The 14,954-nt window shown below is 61.1% G+C and overlaps 1 protein-coding gene across 4 annotated transcripts in view; it reads right to left on the bottom strand.

Annotated features, from left to right (window-relative positions):
• The window catches only part of ADGRG1 (adhesion G protein-coupled receptor G1), a 39,768-nt gene that overhangs the window by 4,475 nt on the left and 20,339 nt on the right, over positions 1-14,954 (bottom strand). For all 4 annotated transcript variants that reach the window (XM_066348695.1, XM_066348697.1, XM_066348696.1 and 1 more), the window contains exons 2-10: positions 8,909-9,007; positions 7,985-8,404; positions 6,348-6,483; positions 4,659-4,806; positions 3,910-4,038; positions 3,456-3,572; positions 3,186-3,231; positions 2,834-2,937; positions 250-368 (exon numbers count right to left, since the gene is read on the bottom strand). In XM_066348695.1, the coding sequence (XP_066204792.1) occupies positions 250-368; positions 2,834-2,937; positions 3,186-3,231; positions 3,456-3,572; positions 3,910-4,038; positions 4,659-4,806; positions 6,348-6,483; positions 7,985-8,404; positions 8,909-8,972 (1,283 nt within the window). In that variant the 5' untranslated portion in view covers positions 8,973-9,007. The remainder of the gene's footprint in view (positions 1-249; positions 369-2,833; positions 2,938-3,185; positions 3,232-3,455; positions 3,573-3,909; positions 4,039-4,658; positions 4,807-6,347; positions 6,484-7,984; positions 8,405-8,908; positions 9,008-14,954) is intronic.

The raw sequence follows: 14,954 nt of genomic DNA, 5'->3' as shown, positions 1-14,954 counted from the left end.
TATCACATCTGATCATGCAAAGGGCAGAAATCTAGATTTTTGTGTCAATTTTCCTACTCTTCAATATTTGCAGTTAATAAAATTGGTAAGTGCTGTTATGCAAAGACCACGGAGCTGAGGAGGAGACGCAGCCCGGGAGGGGAGCTGCTGTTCTATAGAGCAGGTCTCCATGGCAGCGGGGTTCCAGCCTGCGGTCTGGAGTGGAGCGTCTCCCTGCCCTCCCCTCTGCCACCCCCTCTCGGGTCCTACCTGGAGCAGAGGTAGGCGGCGATGGTGAAAACGCAGGCCAGGGCAGAGATGACACAGCCCACGTAGGAGAGGAGGGTCAGGTAGTGCTTGTGCACGGCGTCCACCTCCACGGAGGCCACCTGGGTCCAGGAGACAGGTCAGGGCTGGCCCCGGGTGAGCCTTGGGAGTCTATGAACTGCCTCCCCAAACCGCGCAGACTGTGGCCCCAGGAGTGCATTTTTCCTGGGGGGACATCGCTTTCATCGCATCCTCCAGAGGGTCCCTGGCCCACAAAAGTCAAGAACCCTCAGCAGCTAACCCTCTTCAGTCCTGGCACTAATCCTTCTCTACAGCATTCAACACAGGATCAAGTTTCCTGTGAGGGAGAAAGTACTGCCCCCTGGAAGAGCTAAAGGCCGCTCTGGTCCCTCAGCTGCTGGGTCCTAAGATTCTGGGAATGTGAACCTTGGACACAAAGCTTCTGAGATCTTGGGGGCACTGATGCCCACCTCAAAGACCCCACACTGGGCCGCAGTCCCCTCTCAAGGGCTCATTAGAAACACACACCTGACCTGTGGAATCAGAATTCTAGATTAGGGCCAGGAATCTGCATTCTCACCATGGACCAAAACTTGGCAATAAACAGCAAGGGCTTTAGAGTCTAGCTCTTTTACTTATTAGCTGTGTGACCTTGGGTAAATTGCTTAACCTCCCTGAGCCTCCGTTTCATAGTCTATAAGAGGCGACAACAAGAGCCAGCTCGGGGGTTGTGAGGAGCAGACAGCAGTGTCTGACAGCGGCTGGCCCACAGCCTGCGTACGGCTGCAGGGCAGGCGGGGACACTCACACAGCCTGCAGGGCAGGCGGGGACGCTCACACAGCCTGCAGCACAGCACAGCTGCAGGGCGGGCGGGGACGCTCACACAGCCTGCAGCACAGCTGCAGGGCGGGCGGGGACGCTCACACAGCCTGCAGCACAGCTGCAGGGCGGGCGGGGACACTCACACAGCCTGCGTACGGCTGCAGGGCAGGCGGGGACGCTCACACAGCCTGCAGCACAGCTGGCTGCAGGGCGGGCGGGGACGCTCACACAGCCTGCGTACGGCTGCAGGGCGGGCGGGGACACTCACACAGCCTGCGTACGGCTACAGGGCGGGCGGGGACACTCACACAGCCTGCAGCACAGCACAGCTGCAGGGCGGGCGGGGACGCTCACACAGCCTGCAGCACAGCTGCAGGGCGGGCGGGGACACTCACACAGCCTGCGTACGGCTGCAGGGCAGGCGGGGACACTCACACAGCCTGCGTACGGCTACAGGGCGGGCGGGGACACTCACACAGCCTGCAGCACAGCACAGCTGCAGGGCGGGCGGGGACGCTCACACAGCCTGCAGCACAGCTGCAGGGCGGGCGGGGACACTCACACAGCCTGCGTACGGCTGCAGGGCAGGCGGGGACACTCACACAGCCTGCAGCACAGCACAGCTGCAGGGCGGGCGGGGACACTCACACAGCCTGCAGCACAGCACAGCTGCAGGGCGGGCGGGGACACTCACACAGCCTGCGTACGGCTGCAGGGCAGGCGGGGACGCTCACACAGCCTGCAGCACAGCTGGCTGCAGGGCGGGCGGGGACGCTCACACAGCCTGCGTACGGCTGCAGGGCGGGCGGGGACGCTCACACAGCCTGCAGCACAGCTGGCTGCAGGGCGGGCGGGGACGCTCACACAGCCTGCGTACGGCTGCAGGGCGGGCGGGGACGCTCACACAGCCTGCGTACGGCTGCAGGGCGGGCGGGGACACTCACACAGCCTGCGTACGGCTGCAGGGCGGGCGGGGACACTCACACAGCCTGCAGCACAGCTGGCTGCAGGGCGGGCGGGGACGCTCACACAGCCTGCGTACGGCTGCAGGGCGGGCGGGGACACTCACACAGCCTGCAGCACAGCACGGCTGCAGGGCGGGCGGGGACGCTCACACAGCCTGCAGCACGGCACGGCTGCAGGGCGGGCGGGGACGCTCACACAGCCTGCGTACGGCTGCAGGGCGGGCGGGGACACTCACACAGCCTGCGTACGGCTGCAGGGCGGGCGGGGACACTCACACAGCCTGCAGCACAGCTGGCTGCAGGGCGGGCGGGGACGCTCACACAGCCTGCGTACGGCTGCAGGGCGGGCGGGGACGCTCACACAGCCTGCGTACGGCTGCAGGGCGGGCGGGGACACTCACACAGCCTGCAGCACAGCACGGCTGCAGGGCGGGCGGGGACGCTCACACAGCCTGCAGCACGGCACGGCTGCAGGGCGGGCGGGGACGCTCACACAGCCTGCAGCACGGCTGCAGGGCGGGCGGGGACGCTCACACAGCCTGCAGCACGGCTGCAGGGCGGGCGGGGACGCTCACACAGCCTGCAGCACGGCTGCAGGGCGGGCGGGGACGCTCACACAGCCTGCGTACGGCTGCAGGGCGGGCGGGGACACTCACACAGCCTGCAGCACGGCTGCAGGGCGGGCGGGGACGCTCACACAGCCTGCAGCACGGCTGCAGGGCGGGCGGGGACGCTCACACAGCCTGCGTACGGCTGCAGGGCAGGCGGGGACACTCACCATCAGAACCGCAAAGTAGGTCAGGTGGTTGCAGAGGCAGGACGTCTGCGTCTCTCTCCGGAGGGTCTCACACCCAGCACTGCTCCAGCTCCCGGGGCTGCTCCCTGAGGAGGGGACAGCACAGCTTTCTGATCAAGCCCAGCCCCCCAGGGCCTCACCGCACCCCCAAATGCATGACGGTGGCACTCTTCTGAGCCTTTGGTCCACTTGGCAGATCTCTCATCTGCCATCACTCCCTCCTAAAATCCCACCTTTCCCAGGAAGCCCTCCTGATTAACCCCAGCTCCCCCATCCTCCAGGACCCCTTCCTCCTCCAGATACCTTCCCAGTGCAGGGACCCCTCCACACTCACATGCCGAGTTTTCAACCCAGAATACACACTGTAAAGTCGTGTTCTTCTGTAGGGACAAGAAGGGAGAGGGGATCCCTTTACAGTCCACCCCTTTGTGGGCCAGACTCAGGAAGTCAGGGCCAGGCCACCACCCCATTTGAACCCAACTGGCTGGTACCCTCAGCCTGTCAATCATTTCCTTAAAGACAAGTGATTCAGAAGAGAGGAGAAGAAAAGGAAAATGTGGCCAAAGGGGAGCCTCGTCTCCTTGACGGGTGTGCTCACACTCACCGGCTGTGGCTGGTGCTGGAATGTCACCACCACAGGTTCTGAGAGGTTGGCCACTGTGGTGTCTGGCAGAACAACACCCAAGACCTTCTCACCCAAGACTTGGCTAGAATTCTTGTCCTAGACATATGGGGTGGGGGGGGGGGATAAAAAGAGGGCTCAGCACTAAAAAGAAAGGCCCAGAAGTTCCCTAGGCTCTCTAAGCTCCTGTCTCTGAGATGCTGGATCTCCCTCTGGAAACAATTATTGCACGTGTAGTCATTTACACTGTAGTGAGAACAATACCATTTAGACCTTGCCCTGGGGAGATTTGCATGTTGCATTCCAGTTTCTGACTTTACCAGGGAAAGGCCCTGACTCTCGGAGGAGGGGACTGGGCTCCATGCCTTCCTTCCATCTTTCCATCAGACAGACACTACTTTTCCCGGGGGAAGGTGCCCCGGTGCAGGCCCCATACCTGGAAGAGAGCTTGACTGCTGAAGTCCACCAGGAGGAGCCTCTTGGCGGCCCCGCCCCTCCGGCCTTTGGTCCGGAAGAGCACGCGGGGCAGCAGCACCGAGTACGCCAGGACCTCACCTTGTTCCTCCTGCAGACAGAGCGAGCGCCATTAGCCTCAACCAGGAGGTGTCTAGACAACCTGCCCCCTGCCCCCCCCCACCTTCCTGGACGCTGCCATCTCTAAGCACACCTCCTTCAGGCAGCCACGCCTGACTCACAACAGCCCTTCGCACCCCCTCCTTCGTTTGGCAGCGTTAACTGGGGAGTTTTGTGGTTAGAGCCCAGGGCCCCTGGGGGCAAACAGGCCTGGGAAGGTCACATGGCATCCTGTCATATGGGCTTCAGACACCAACTCTGCCTATCTATGGCATCCTGGTGAGGTGGGGTATGGGTGGCCCCCGGCTAGCCTGGCCCACTTGCGGTCTCAAGACTGGGGTGTGTGCCCAGGCATTTTGGGGTTGGTCTTCTGTTCACGTAGGAGTGTCACAGAAGCCCCTCGTGCAGGGAGCAGGCCCCCCCACCCCTCCGTCCCCATCACTGGTCCAGGAAGGGTTCTCAGGCCACAGGGTAGCCACTGACTGAGGGTATTTCTTGGGCCTGGCTCCTTCCTCGTCAGCACACATCTGGCTCTAGAAGTCCCGGGGAGGGGCAGGCTCATGGCGTCCACATCTGCTTCCTGCCCCGGCCCGCCCCATCCTGAGCCCTGACCTCCTGCCCGGAGTGGATGTGCAGGTCCTGGAGGCCGGCTGTGGGCGGGAGCTTCCACACGGTGGCGTTGACCCGATCCTCCTCGAAGGACAGTGCGTCCCCTGCGAACCTCAGGGAGCTCAGCTTCGACTCCAGGCTCTGCAGCTGCCTGGCAGGGGAGACGGACAGGGGTCACTGCGCGGGAGGGGATCCGGGCTGGCGAGCCAGCGGAGAGCCAAAGAGAGAGGAGAGACGCAGGCAGACACGCAGGAAAGAGGCAGAGAGAGGGGAAAGAGCGTCAGGGGAGAGGAGGGAGGGGCAGGAGAGGAAAACAGCCCGGTGAGTGTGGGACTGGGAGAGAGACCTGCAGGAGGGAGAAAGCAGGAGCATCCAGGCAAACAGGAAAGGAGCGGGGGTGGGCAGGGGGCTGTCCTGGGCCCAGGTCCGCCTGGGCCGACCCACTCTGCGGCCATGAGCAGTGCTCCTCTGGGCTACAGCCTGCCCAGCTGTAAAATGGGCCCCTCACTTCTCCTTTACTACTGGGGAGAGGGCTTGGGCACACTGTCCAGGACGGCAGCAGTGGCATCTGTCTGGACTGACTCGGGCAGCTGTGGGGCTTGGCCTGCAGGCCGTAGCCCGACTCCTCCAGGAGGAGAGGGGAAGACAAGAAGACCGTGCTGGCCCCAGGGGAGGTCTGCCTCCTCCAGGAGGAGAGGGGAAGACAAGAGGACCGTGCTGGCCCCAGGGGAGGTCTGACTCCTCCAGGAGGAGAGGGGAAGACAAGAGGACCGTGCTGGCCCCAGGGGAGGTCTGACTCCTCCAGGAGGAGAGGGGAAGACAAGAAGACCGTGCTGGCCCCAGGGGAGGTCTGACTCCTCCAGGAGGAGAGGGGAAGACAAGAAGACCGTGCTGGCCCCAGGGGAGGTCTGACTCCTCCAGGAGGAGAGGGGAAGACAAGAGGACCGTGCTGGCCCCAGGGGAGGTCTGACTCCTCCAGGAGGAGAGGGGAAGACAAGAAGACTGTGCTGGCCCCAGGGAAAGTCTGACTCCTCCAGGAGGAGAGGGGAAGACAAGAAGACCGTGCTGGCCCCAGGGGAGGTCTGACTCCTCCAGGAGGAGAGGGGAAGACAAGAAGACCATGCTGGCCCCAGGGGAGGTCTGACTCCTCCAGGAGGAGAGGGGAAGACAAGAGGACCGTGCTGGCCCCAGGGAAGGTCTGACTCCTCCAGGAGGAGAGGGGAAGACAAGAAGACCGTGCTGGCCCCAGGGAAAGTCTGACTCCTCCAGGAGGAGAGGGGAAGACAAGAGGACCGTGCTGGCCCCAGGGGAGGTCTGACTCCTCCAGGAGGAGAGGGGAAGACAAGAGGACCGTGCTGGCCCCAGGGAAGGTCTGACCTCCAGGAGGAGAGGGGAAGACAAGAAGACCACCGTGCTGGCCCCAGGGAAGGTCTGACCTCCAGGAGGAGAGGGGAAGACAAGAGGACCGTGCTGGCCCCAGGGGAGGTCTGACTCCTCCAGGAGGAGAGGGGAAGACAAGAGGACCGTGCTGGCCCCAGGGGAGGTCTGACTCCTCCAGGAGGACAGGGGAAGACAAGAGGACCGTGCTGGCCCCAGGGGAGGTCTGCCCCCAGCCTCCCCTCCAGGTCCCAGCGCCCAGACCCAGTTCCAGCGATGCCCCTCCCCAGCCCCCAGGCCCAGAGCCACACTCACTGGCTGGCGGCTGGGGGGTGCGAGGGCCTCCTCGAGTTCTTCCGGGGAGGCTTCAGAAGCTGGCTGAGGAGCTGCAGGTCTCGTTTCAGCTCACACATGCCCACCGAGTCGTTGTGGGAGGCCTTCTGGGGGGGACCTGGGGGGACAGGCGGACCCACCTGAGGCTGTTGGCTGAGGTCCACACCCCACTCAATCCTCTCAATCCTCCTGCGACCCTGAAAGATTCATTCCTATTTTATGGAGGAGGACACTGAGGCTCCACGAGGTGGGGTAGACTCCCCAACGTCACTCAGAGATGCAGCCAGCCTGACAGGGGCTCTGTCACGTGGAACCTCCCGCACCTGCAGCCTCGGCAGGGTGGGATGGGACACACACACACACACACCCCAGGTGCCCTCTGCACACACGGGAGCTGGGGGGGCCTGTGCCAGGGCTCCGCCCAACTCCGCTCTCTTCTGGAGGAATTGGGGGGGGTCCATGTGGTGGCTCTGGGGACTCCATAGGGCCAGCTGCCCTGACCCCAGGTGCCAGATCCTCCACCTGGGTACCCTGCATCCCAGGGCTGCGACTCGGGTGCCTCTAGGGGTCAGACAGGACTCAGACAGGGACGGGAACACGCTGGGAGTACGGGGCATGCCCTGTGCCATGAAGGAAGGCGGGCCCTGGGTAGCTACATTTGAATTTATAAGGAAAAGGCCTGATTTTCTGGTGGTTTGAAACCTATGGCTCCTGGGTTTTTTGTTTTGTTTTTCAATTCTTTATAGGCAAATAAGACAGGCCAGATCTGCTCTTTGGGATGCTGAGTGGCAGCGGGGCCTGACTTGGCCCTGAACCCTCTCAGGCTGGGCCAGAATCCCAGAATCTCACTGACTACTGGGCAGCATCTTCGTGGGCTTGGAGCTGCTAAGTATTCAACATGCTGTGCCCCCCAGCCCCGACCCCTAGGAGACCCCCACTCCAAACCGGAGCTGCCTGGAAAGAACAGAGTCAGGGAAATTCTAGACACCCCCCCCCCCCAATAAAACCTCCAGCTCCTCTGCCACCCTCCCCTCCCCCCCACCTCCCACTCAGCACCTGCCACACCCAGGCAACACACGCGGTCTGCCCCCCAGAGACAGCCCCACGGCTTTCCTGAACTTTGACCTCTCTTGCTCTTCCCAATCCCACACCCATGCCAGTCAGCTGCTGGGCCCACATCTTGGCTCCCTCACTAACTGTGCAACTTTGCACCTCTCTGTGCCTCAGTTTCCTCCCCTGTGAAATGGGGACAAACCACCTGTGGTGATGCTGATGAAGCAGAATTTTCCCTCTGGCCCCTGCCCGCCAGCTCCCTTCCCCATTCTCTCTACTCCCACCCTGTTCGGACTCCACCTTCCTTCACCTGGCCGTTTCTGGCAGCCCCTGGATGGGACTTGGTTCCCGCCATCCTCACCCCCTCCCTCCCACAAACTTCCGAAGCACACCTGGATCACGCTCTTCCCCAATCCGACACCTTCAATAGCTCTCACTGCCTGTGAACAAAGCCCAAGCTCCATGAGTGGACCGTAAGACTCTGTCCACTTTCAAGTCTGCCTGGCATTCTTCTGCTCTCCCTGCCTCAGGGCCTTTGCCCAAGCTGTTCCCAAGGCCTGGCTTACTGTGGAAGAAGAAGGTGAAGTTGGCAGCATTGGGCAGGCTGCTGTTCTGGGGGCTCCACCAGGAGCTGACAGAGGTAGCGAGCATCAGGGGTCCCTGGACCAGGCTCTCCTGGTGCCCGAAGCACAGGAGGCCAGAGGCTTGGTCACTCAGCAAGAAGTCATTCTTGCCATAGCGAAGGTGCAATTTCCCAGCATGGCGGTTCCAGTAGAGGCAGAAATGGTAGAGGCCCCTCGGGTCAGGGAAGACTTGGGAAGCCGAGGAGACTGCCGGGAAGGGGGCATGGATGGTGAGGGCCTCCTCGGAGTTCTCGATGGAGATGCGCAGCTGTGTCGACTGCTGGTAATGGAGGCTGCTCTTCTGGGTCTGGTTCCGCTGGCCGCAGAAGCGGAAGTCCTCCCGGAAGCCCCCACCACGGGCACCTGAGGAGGCAGAGACAGCAGATGAGACTCTGGGGCCAGGGTCATGGGAAGGGGACAGGCCCTGGGCCCAGGACACAGGAGCCCAATGCCTGAGACCCACACACATTTCAAAGGCCTGTACCTCAAAGGGCCTACAAAAAAAATGTGAGTCTACTCTGCTCAAAAATGATTGGTTTCAAAATATGAAGAGAACAAACTCAAAATTAATAATAATGTCAAAGGTAAGCACATTTAAATGGCAATGGGGTATTTAATGGGGCCATGCCTACCACAGATAACTGTGCAGGCTTCCGAGGTGAGGGGGGCCAAACCTAGTCTGTGTCCCCCAGCCCCGGCTGTGCCCTGCCGGAGAATAAGGGGCGTCTTTCTCTTTGCTCCAAGGTAATATCCACTCGCTAAGCTGCAAGGCCTGTGCCTGCCCAAAGGGGTGAGTGGGTATACTGACAGCTGTCCTAGACACTGGGGCGTTTAAAGGTAAGTCACACCCGTTCCCGGAAATCCCACCTTGAACCAGGAAGAGCAGGCTCAGCAGGAGCAGCGCTGTCTGCCCTAGCTCTTGGGCAGCCATCTTCCTCCTTAGAAGTCACCCTGAGAAGTCACTGCCTGAAAGACACCAGGGATGAGTGTTAGCCAAGGGCTGACCCACAGGGTGGCCGGGCCAGCCCTGCAGCGAGGGAGGCCAGTGTCGCATGCAGGACGCGAGGAGGGGAGGCGAGTGTGGAAACAGTCCGTGGGCCGCCCCCAACCCGCCAGAAGCTGAGCATCAGGAGGCTGTGGCTGTCCAAGCCTGGCCAAGTTCAAGTCCTGGCTCCACGTCTTGCTTGCACATGACCCTGTATTAGTCACGGAAAACGGGGCCAATGACAGTGCCTCCCTCTGAACCCAGCACCATCCCCGAGACCCAGCTCAGAGGACACCTTCTGGAAGCCTTCCTCAGCTACCTCTGCTGGCTGACCTTCTTTGGTTCCCACCACTGGCCAGGGCACTCTCTGTGAGCCTCCAGGGGAGGTGCAGGACAGTGCATGCCCTCCTCAGCCAGCCAGGGAGCTTCGTTCTGATCCATCTCTGTGGACAGGGCCCAGTGCAGAGAGGGTGCTAGACCAAGGCTAGGTGAGTGAACATGTCAAGAAGAGTGAAGGATCCGCGTGCCCACGGCGCCCTCTACAGGGGCCGGAGGGGACTGAGCTTCCTGTCTTGACCACCAGGGGGAGCCAGTTTCCATGGCTCTGGGCAGCTGGAACGGTAGGGGGACCTCCCAACCAGGCAGAGAGACAACTCCCCTTATGGCTCAAGTATGGCTGGCCCAGCTACCCTCACCTCCACCTCCACTGCGGTGTAGAGGGGGCACTTCTGACCCATTATGGCCTCTGTTAGCTGAGCACCTACTATCTGCCAACCTGTGGTGACCCACCCCACCCTCATACCTACATTAATCTTCGCTCCAATCCCGTGGAGTGGGACATACTAAAAGTCCAAGAGTTTAAATGACTTGTCCAAGATTACTCCAGAAGCCAAGAGTTTTTCCTGCCTGGCAGGGAACCTGCGTGCCTGGCACTCATAGAGCGATGCCAAGTGGCTTGGTCCTCCCCGCTGCCATCTGGCCCTGTGACCAAGTTGGATGGTGACAGACACAGACAGGCATCCTCATCCTGTGAGGAACTGCATATAGCTGTGGTAACAGATGCAAACATCTACCACAAGCCAGAGGAAGGGAAGCCTGGCAACTTATGGGCATGCGAGGAGTCTGAGTTCAGGAGAAACCAAGGAGGGCTTCCAGGAAGAGGTGGCTTTGAGACGGCCTATTTGAAGGTAATGTTAAAGGGAGGGATGGCCCAGGAAAAAGCTCATTGTCTCCTGCTTGAGCCAGGCCTTCCTCGAACAAACCTGGCCCTCTCAAGTTAAAGCCAGTTTCCTATGTCCTACCATGTATAATGGAACCCTCATTTCTTGGGCTTCATCATTCTAATGACTTGTCAGTTGGACTCATTCTCCTGCTATGGTGGCATCACAGGATCCCTTAGAAGGAGGATGTGAAAGTGTTTTAGGGAAGAGCCGCTGTTTCCCAGGTTGTGATTTTTAAGGTTTCACTGCGTGGCTTCTCTAAGCATTCTGGCTCCTTTTGAAACTGCCTTTTGCCACCCCAGACCAGCAAAAGAACACCCAGCACTGGGACAGAAACGTCCCTCCTAGACCCCATCTTTCCTTCTCCTTTCTTCTAGTCTGTGTCACTTCCTTCCTGCTCCCAATCCAAACGGCACCTCTTCCAGGCGGCCCCCTCCCTGTGACCACTGCTCTGCACTAGTAAACTCACATTTCACAGGTCACTTTGAGAATCTGGCCCAAAGTCTCTAGGGAATGGCTTTGAGATTTGAGGCCTAGAGAGTGCCGACGATCTCCTGACATCACGCAGCAAGCAAGGATGGAGCTGGCCAGATGGATGTACCTCTCTGGCACACTGACCTCCAAAGTTACTGCTGTCAGCACACAAGATCCCAAGAAAGGGCAGAACTACCCACTTTGCATCAACCTTCCTGGATCAGCCTTTGAGAGCAAAAAGGCAGAGACAGAGAGTGAGTTCCCCATCACTGGAGGAGCACAAGAGAGGCTATATGACCATGGTGTGCCATGAAAGGGGTTCCCACACAGACGAGGAAGGGACCAACTGCATGACCCTGGCGCTTCCTGGCTCATCCCCACTCTACTCTTGCTGTTTGAACAGCCACTCCATGGTGGACAACTCTGTCCCCATTGACTTTCTCGGGATTTGAGGGGGGCGGGGCTGCCTGGCTTCCTTTAATCCACCTTTAGTAGAGTAGCCTCTGGAGTTAGACTGCTGGGGTTCACATCCAGTCCCTCCTGTCACTAGCTGTGTGTCCTTGGCTAGTCCCTCATCCTCTCTGGCTCTCACTTTCTTCCTCTGTAAATAGGACTAAAAATCAAGTCAATGGTCATTGTGGGAATGGAATGAATCAATAGTCATAAAGGACTTCGAACAGAGCCGTGCGTGTGGTAGGGACCACTGGTGTCAGCTAAATACCTCCGTGTCTTTTCTGACCAGCTCACGCCAGCCCCTCATGTACCCCCCAGGCCTGGTAGAGGCCCTTGCTGTCTCACCGCACCCCCCTGCCCACCCGCACGGCCTCCACGGCCAGCTCAACCTCCATCGCACCTTTCCGGGAAATTCTCCGAGCCTGGAACTTCCTTTCCGGGAGTGTCACGGGAAGACTGAGACCCCACCCAGAAAAGTTCCCTCCTCGCGGCCCGGACCTGACGCTGTCCACAGAGCCGTCCGAGGGACAGGAGCGTGGACCGGGGAACAGAAGATTCCAACCCAGCCCGGGCAGGGGAGGACACTGACTGCTTGTGCACTGGGCACTCCCCCACCTCCACCCCGCACTGCAGCCCTTCCCACTGCCCGTCTCACCGGCCGCCCCGGGCAGTCCACTCGGGATGCGGTCAGCATCCACATGGACGTTGTCACATACTCCTGCCCCCCACCCGCGGGGCCGCAGAACACCCTGGTCACCACTCTGGGTGCTCCTACCTGGCTCAGCCAAAAACGAGGGAGGGGGCTGAGGCTCTGAAGGCTGAACCCCACCCGTGAGCCTCCACACAGGACCACGTGGCCGGAACCTTGCCCCTGGTCTCTGGAGCTGCGGACTCGCAGAGCTGGGTGGGCCTTGGCCGTCAAATACGCTTAGAGCGAAGCACCGGCCCCAGGCCAGACCCTCGTCTAACCTCACGCAGCAGCTGAGGGGCGGTTCTCACAGCAGGACCACCACGATAACTACAGCAGCCCCTCTACACTACCACGTGAAATCCCCCGAGCCACCCACCAGGCTGGCCCCACTGCTTTCCCGTTGTACAGATGAGGAGACTGAGGCTAGGAATGGGCTCTCTCTTTCACGATCACCACGGGCTGGAGAGCTCCTCGCAGACCTGATGCCGGAGAAGCTCCCGGAGATGGAGACCCAGGCTCCCCTGGCTCGAAGGATCCCCAGAGAAAAGGAGAGAAAAGTGGAGGGCAGCCCAGGCAGAGGCCTTGGGGAGAGGGGGTTTGGGGGCCGAGACCCCAGGGCGCTCGACTTCCCAGCTCCCCTTCCCGAGCAGCTGCCCTTGATCTCAGGCTTTCCATAATCATGCTCAGAGGACACAGCTTGACACAGCCGGGGCCACCACCACAGGGTCCCCGAGGACCCAGACAGCGAGGGGGGTAGACAGGGCTGTCTGGGCCCAGGAGAAGGGGCTCTGGCTCCAGCTCAGGCCCAGCCTCGCCCAGCCTCGTGGCGGGGGAGGGGGCAATGGGCAGGAGACCCACACCTCACTTTCTCCCCTGGGGGCCTGAGTCACTTCCTCTGCCAACCATGTCCTGCCACGAGTCACTGCGAACCCAGTCCAGGCTCCTGGAAAAGCCATTTCCTCAGAGGATGGAGGTGGAAGTTGAGTGTACCGGACCTGGGCGGTTCTGGGCTTAACCCTTTTCTGGGCAGGCACCTCTCCAGGAAGATGGCCGGGGCCTGGTTCCCACTCCTTTCCTTCCCCTTCCCTCACGCACACTGTGGGTCGCTCCCCACCTCCAGTGTCCCTTTGCCTGGAATCCCTTCCCTATCCCTGTGACACCTGGTGAAGACACTCCTTCTCCTTGAAGCTCTACCTAACCTCCCATCCCCCATCAGAATAAACTTCTGCATTCTTGAGGCCAGGGTTACCGTGGCCCACACTCAACCCTATGTGCCCCCCATTGTCATAAGAATTCACACTAGAGGTGCCCAAACTTTCCTGAGGTGTGGACAGAGCCCCCCAGGGAGTTGACATGCATTTTCACAGCCCCACCCCCGAACTCTGAGGGTAGACGCAGCAGGTCTGGGGGGGGGGGGACTGGGGAGCTGGCTTTAGCAAGCGTCCCCCTGACTGACACTCCGCAGGCTTAGGGACCAGTGGGTGACACGCCTGGAATAAAACCAGCAGCCCTGTTTCACAGAGAGAGTCAGAGAGGGGTGGGGCTTGGCCCAAGATCACTCAACTGGTAAATGGCAGAGCCTGGAATGGGGGGGGGGGGCAGGCAGACTGAGACCAGGCGGAGCCTCTTCTCAACCCAGTGGCCACGATGTGTCACGCTTTCTGGAACCTAGGACAGGCCTCCCTGAACACAGCTGGCAAAAGGAGGGTGAGGGTGGTGAGGAGGGAGGGACCCCCAGGGGGTGTGGGTCTGCAGGATGAGCCGGGCCTTGCCCCCATGGGGGTGGGACTGAGGGAGAGGACCCACTCAGCATCCCTGCTTCAGCCCTGGTCCTGAGCTGCTCTCCAGGAAGAGTGGGGGGGGGGGGGTCAAGCAGCTGGCGACCCCCTTGAGCCCTGGGCAGAGGCCCTAGGAAGGAGGGGTTGACCCAGGACAGGGACAGGGGAGAGGGGTGCGTGAGGACAAGGATGAAGCCTTGAGACTATAAGGTGACATATGAGTGTGAGCACGGGTGTGCGTGCCCGCACGGGTGCCAGTGCGCAGGGGAGCGCAGGGGAGAGAGAGAGGGCTGGGCGGGGGGGGGGCGGGCAGGCAGGCTCTGAGGAGGGCAACAGAGGCCGCTCAGACAGGCTCCGAGGCCTGCTAGGACGGCAGTTAGTCCTGCAGGTGTTTCCTCCACGGGGCGGGGAGGGGGGCTGAGAGGACCCTCCCCCAGCAGTTCCCAAACTACTTTATAAAAGTCAACCTGACTTAGAAACATCTGTACCCAGCAAGTCAGAGGAGGTGCCCGCCCTGTCACCCCAGTGGGTCCCAGGGCCACCCCCCCCCCTCAGCCCCCAGCCCGGGGCTCCTGGAAGCACAGCTTGCAAACACTGAACCTCTCTTTCCTCCCTCCATTCCTGCTTGCAGGTGGGGTGACTGAGGCTGGCGCTAGGTGACCGCATAGCGTACCCCCCCCCCCAGGAAGGGTGATCCGGCATGGCTGGGGGAAACGGCGTGACTTCAGTTTTCAGGAATTTCTCGACAATAAAGGAAAGTAAAAATTAAGCAAGCGGCCTTCCCCCAGAGGCGGGCGGGAAGCCCTGCGCACTCACGGCCCAGGGTGAGTCTCACATTCCTGCTCCAGACCTGTTGGGGGGGCTGCTCCTGCCAGCCTGCCCGCCCCCCGCACTTCCCACTGCGGGGCCAGCCAAGTCCTAGGGCCATGACTCCCCTGCGTGCCCAGATGGGCCCTGGCGCTGTGGGAGACAAGGAATGGGAAGGAGAGGAGGGGCATGCTCCCCGCCAGCTCGGAGGAAGGGGCCTGCTCATGGGAAGACTCGGTTCCCCAAGAGCCCGTCACCCAGAGCCGCCCCACCCCTGCAGCTTGCTCCATCTGGAAAGGGAGCATTTGCTTAAGAGACCCCAGACAGGTCAACATATAGTCAGCCAACCAGAGAGCAGCCTGGGTTTGAGTGTTCCCATCTCCAGGCTCTCGCACACCCGGGACACCAGCCTCGGGACACGTCTGTGCGGTCCGACGCCGATGTCCTGAGCCTCTGGCCTCCACATCCTCATCTGACCACCTCCCTCCCCCAGCCACACGGTGCC

The sequence above is a fragment of the Saccopteryx leptura genome, chromosome 9 (genome assembly GCF_036850995.1).
Source record: "Saccopteryx leptura isolate mSacLep1 chromosome 9, mSacLep1_pri_phased_curated, whole genome shotgun sequence".
Lineage (NCBI taxonomy): Eukaryota > Metazoa > Chordata > Mammalia > Chiroptera > Emballonuridae > Saccopteryx > Saccopteryx leptura.
The sequence above is the reverse complement of the archived record's forward strand: the minus strand, read 5'-3'. Positions and strand labels throughout refer to the sequence as shown.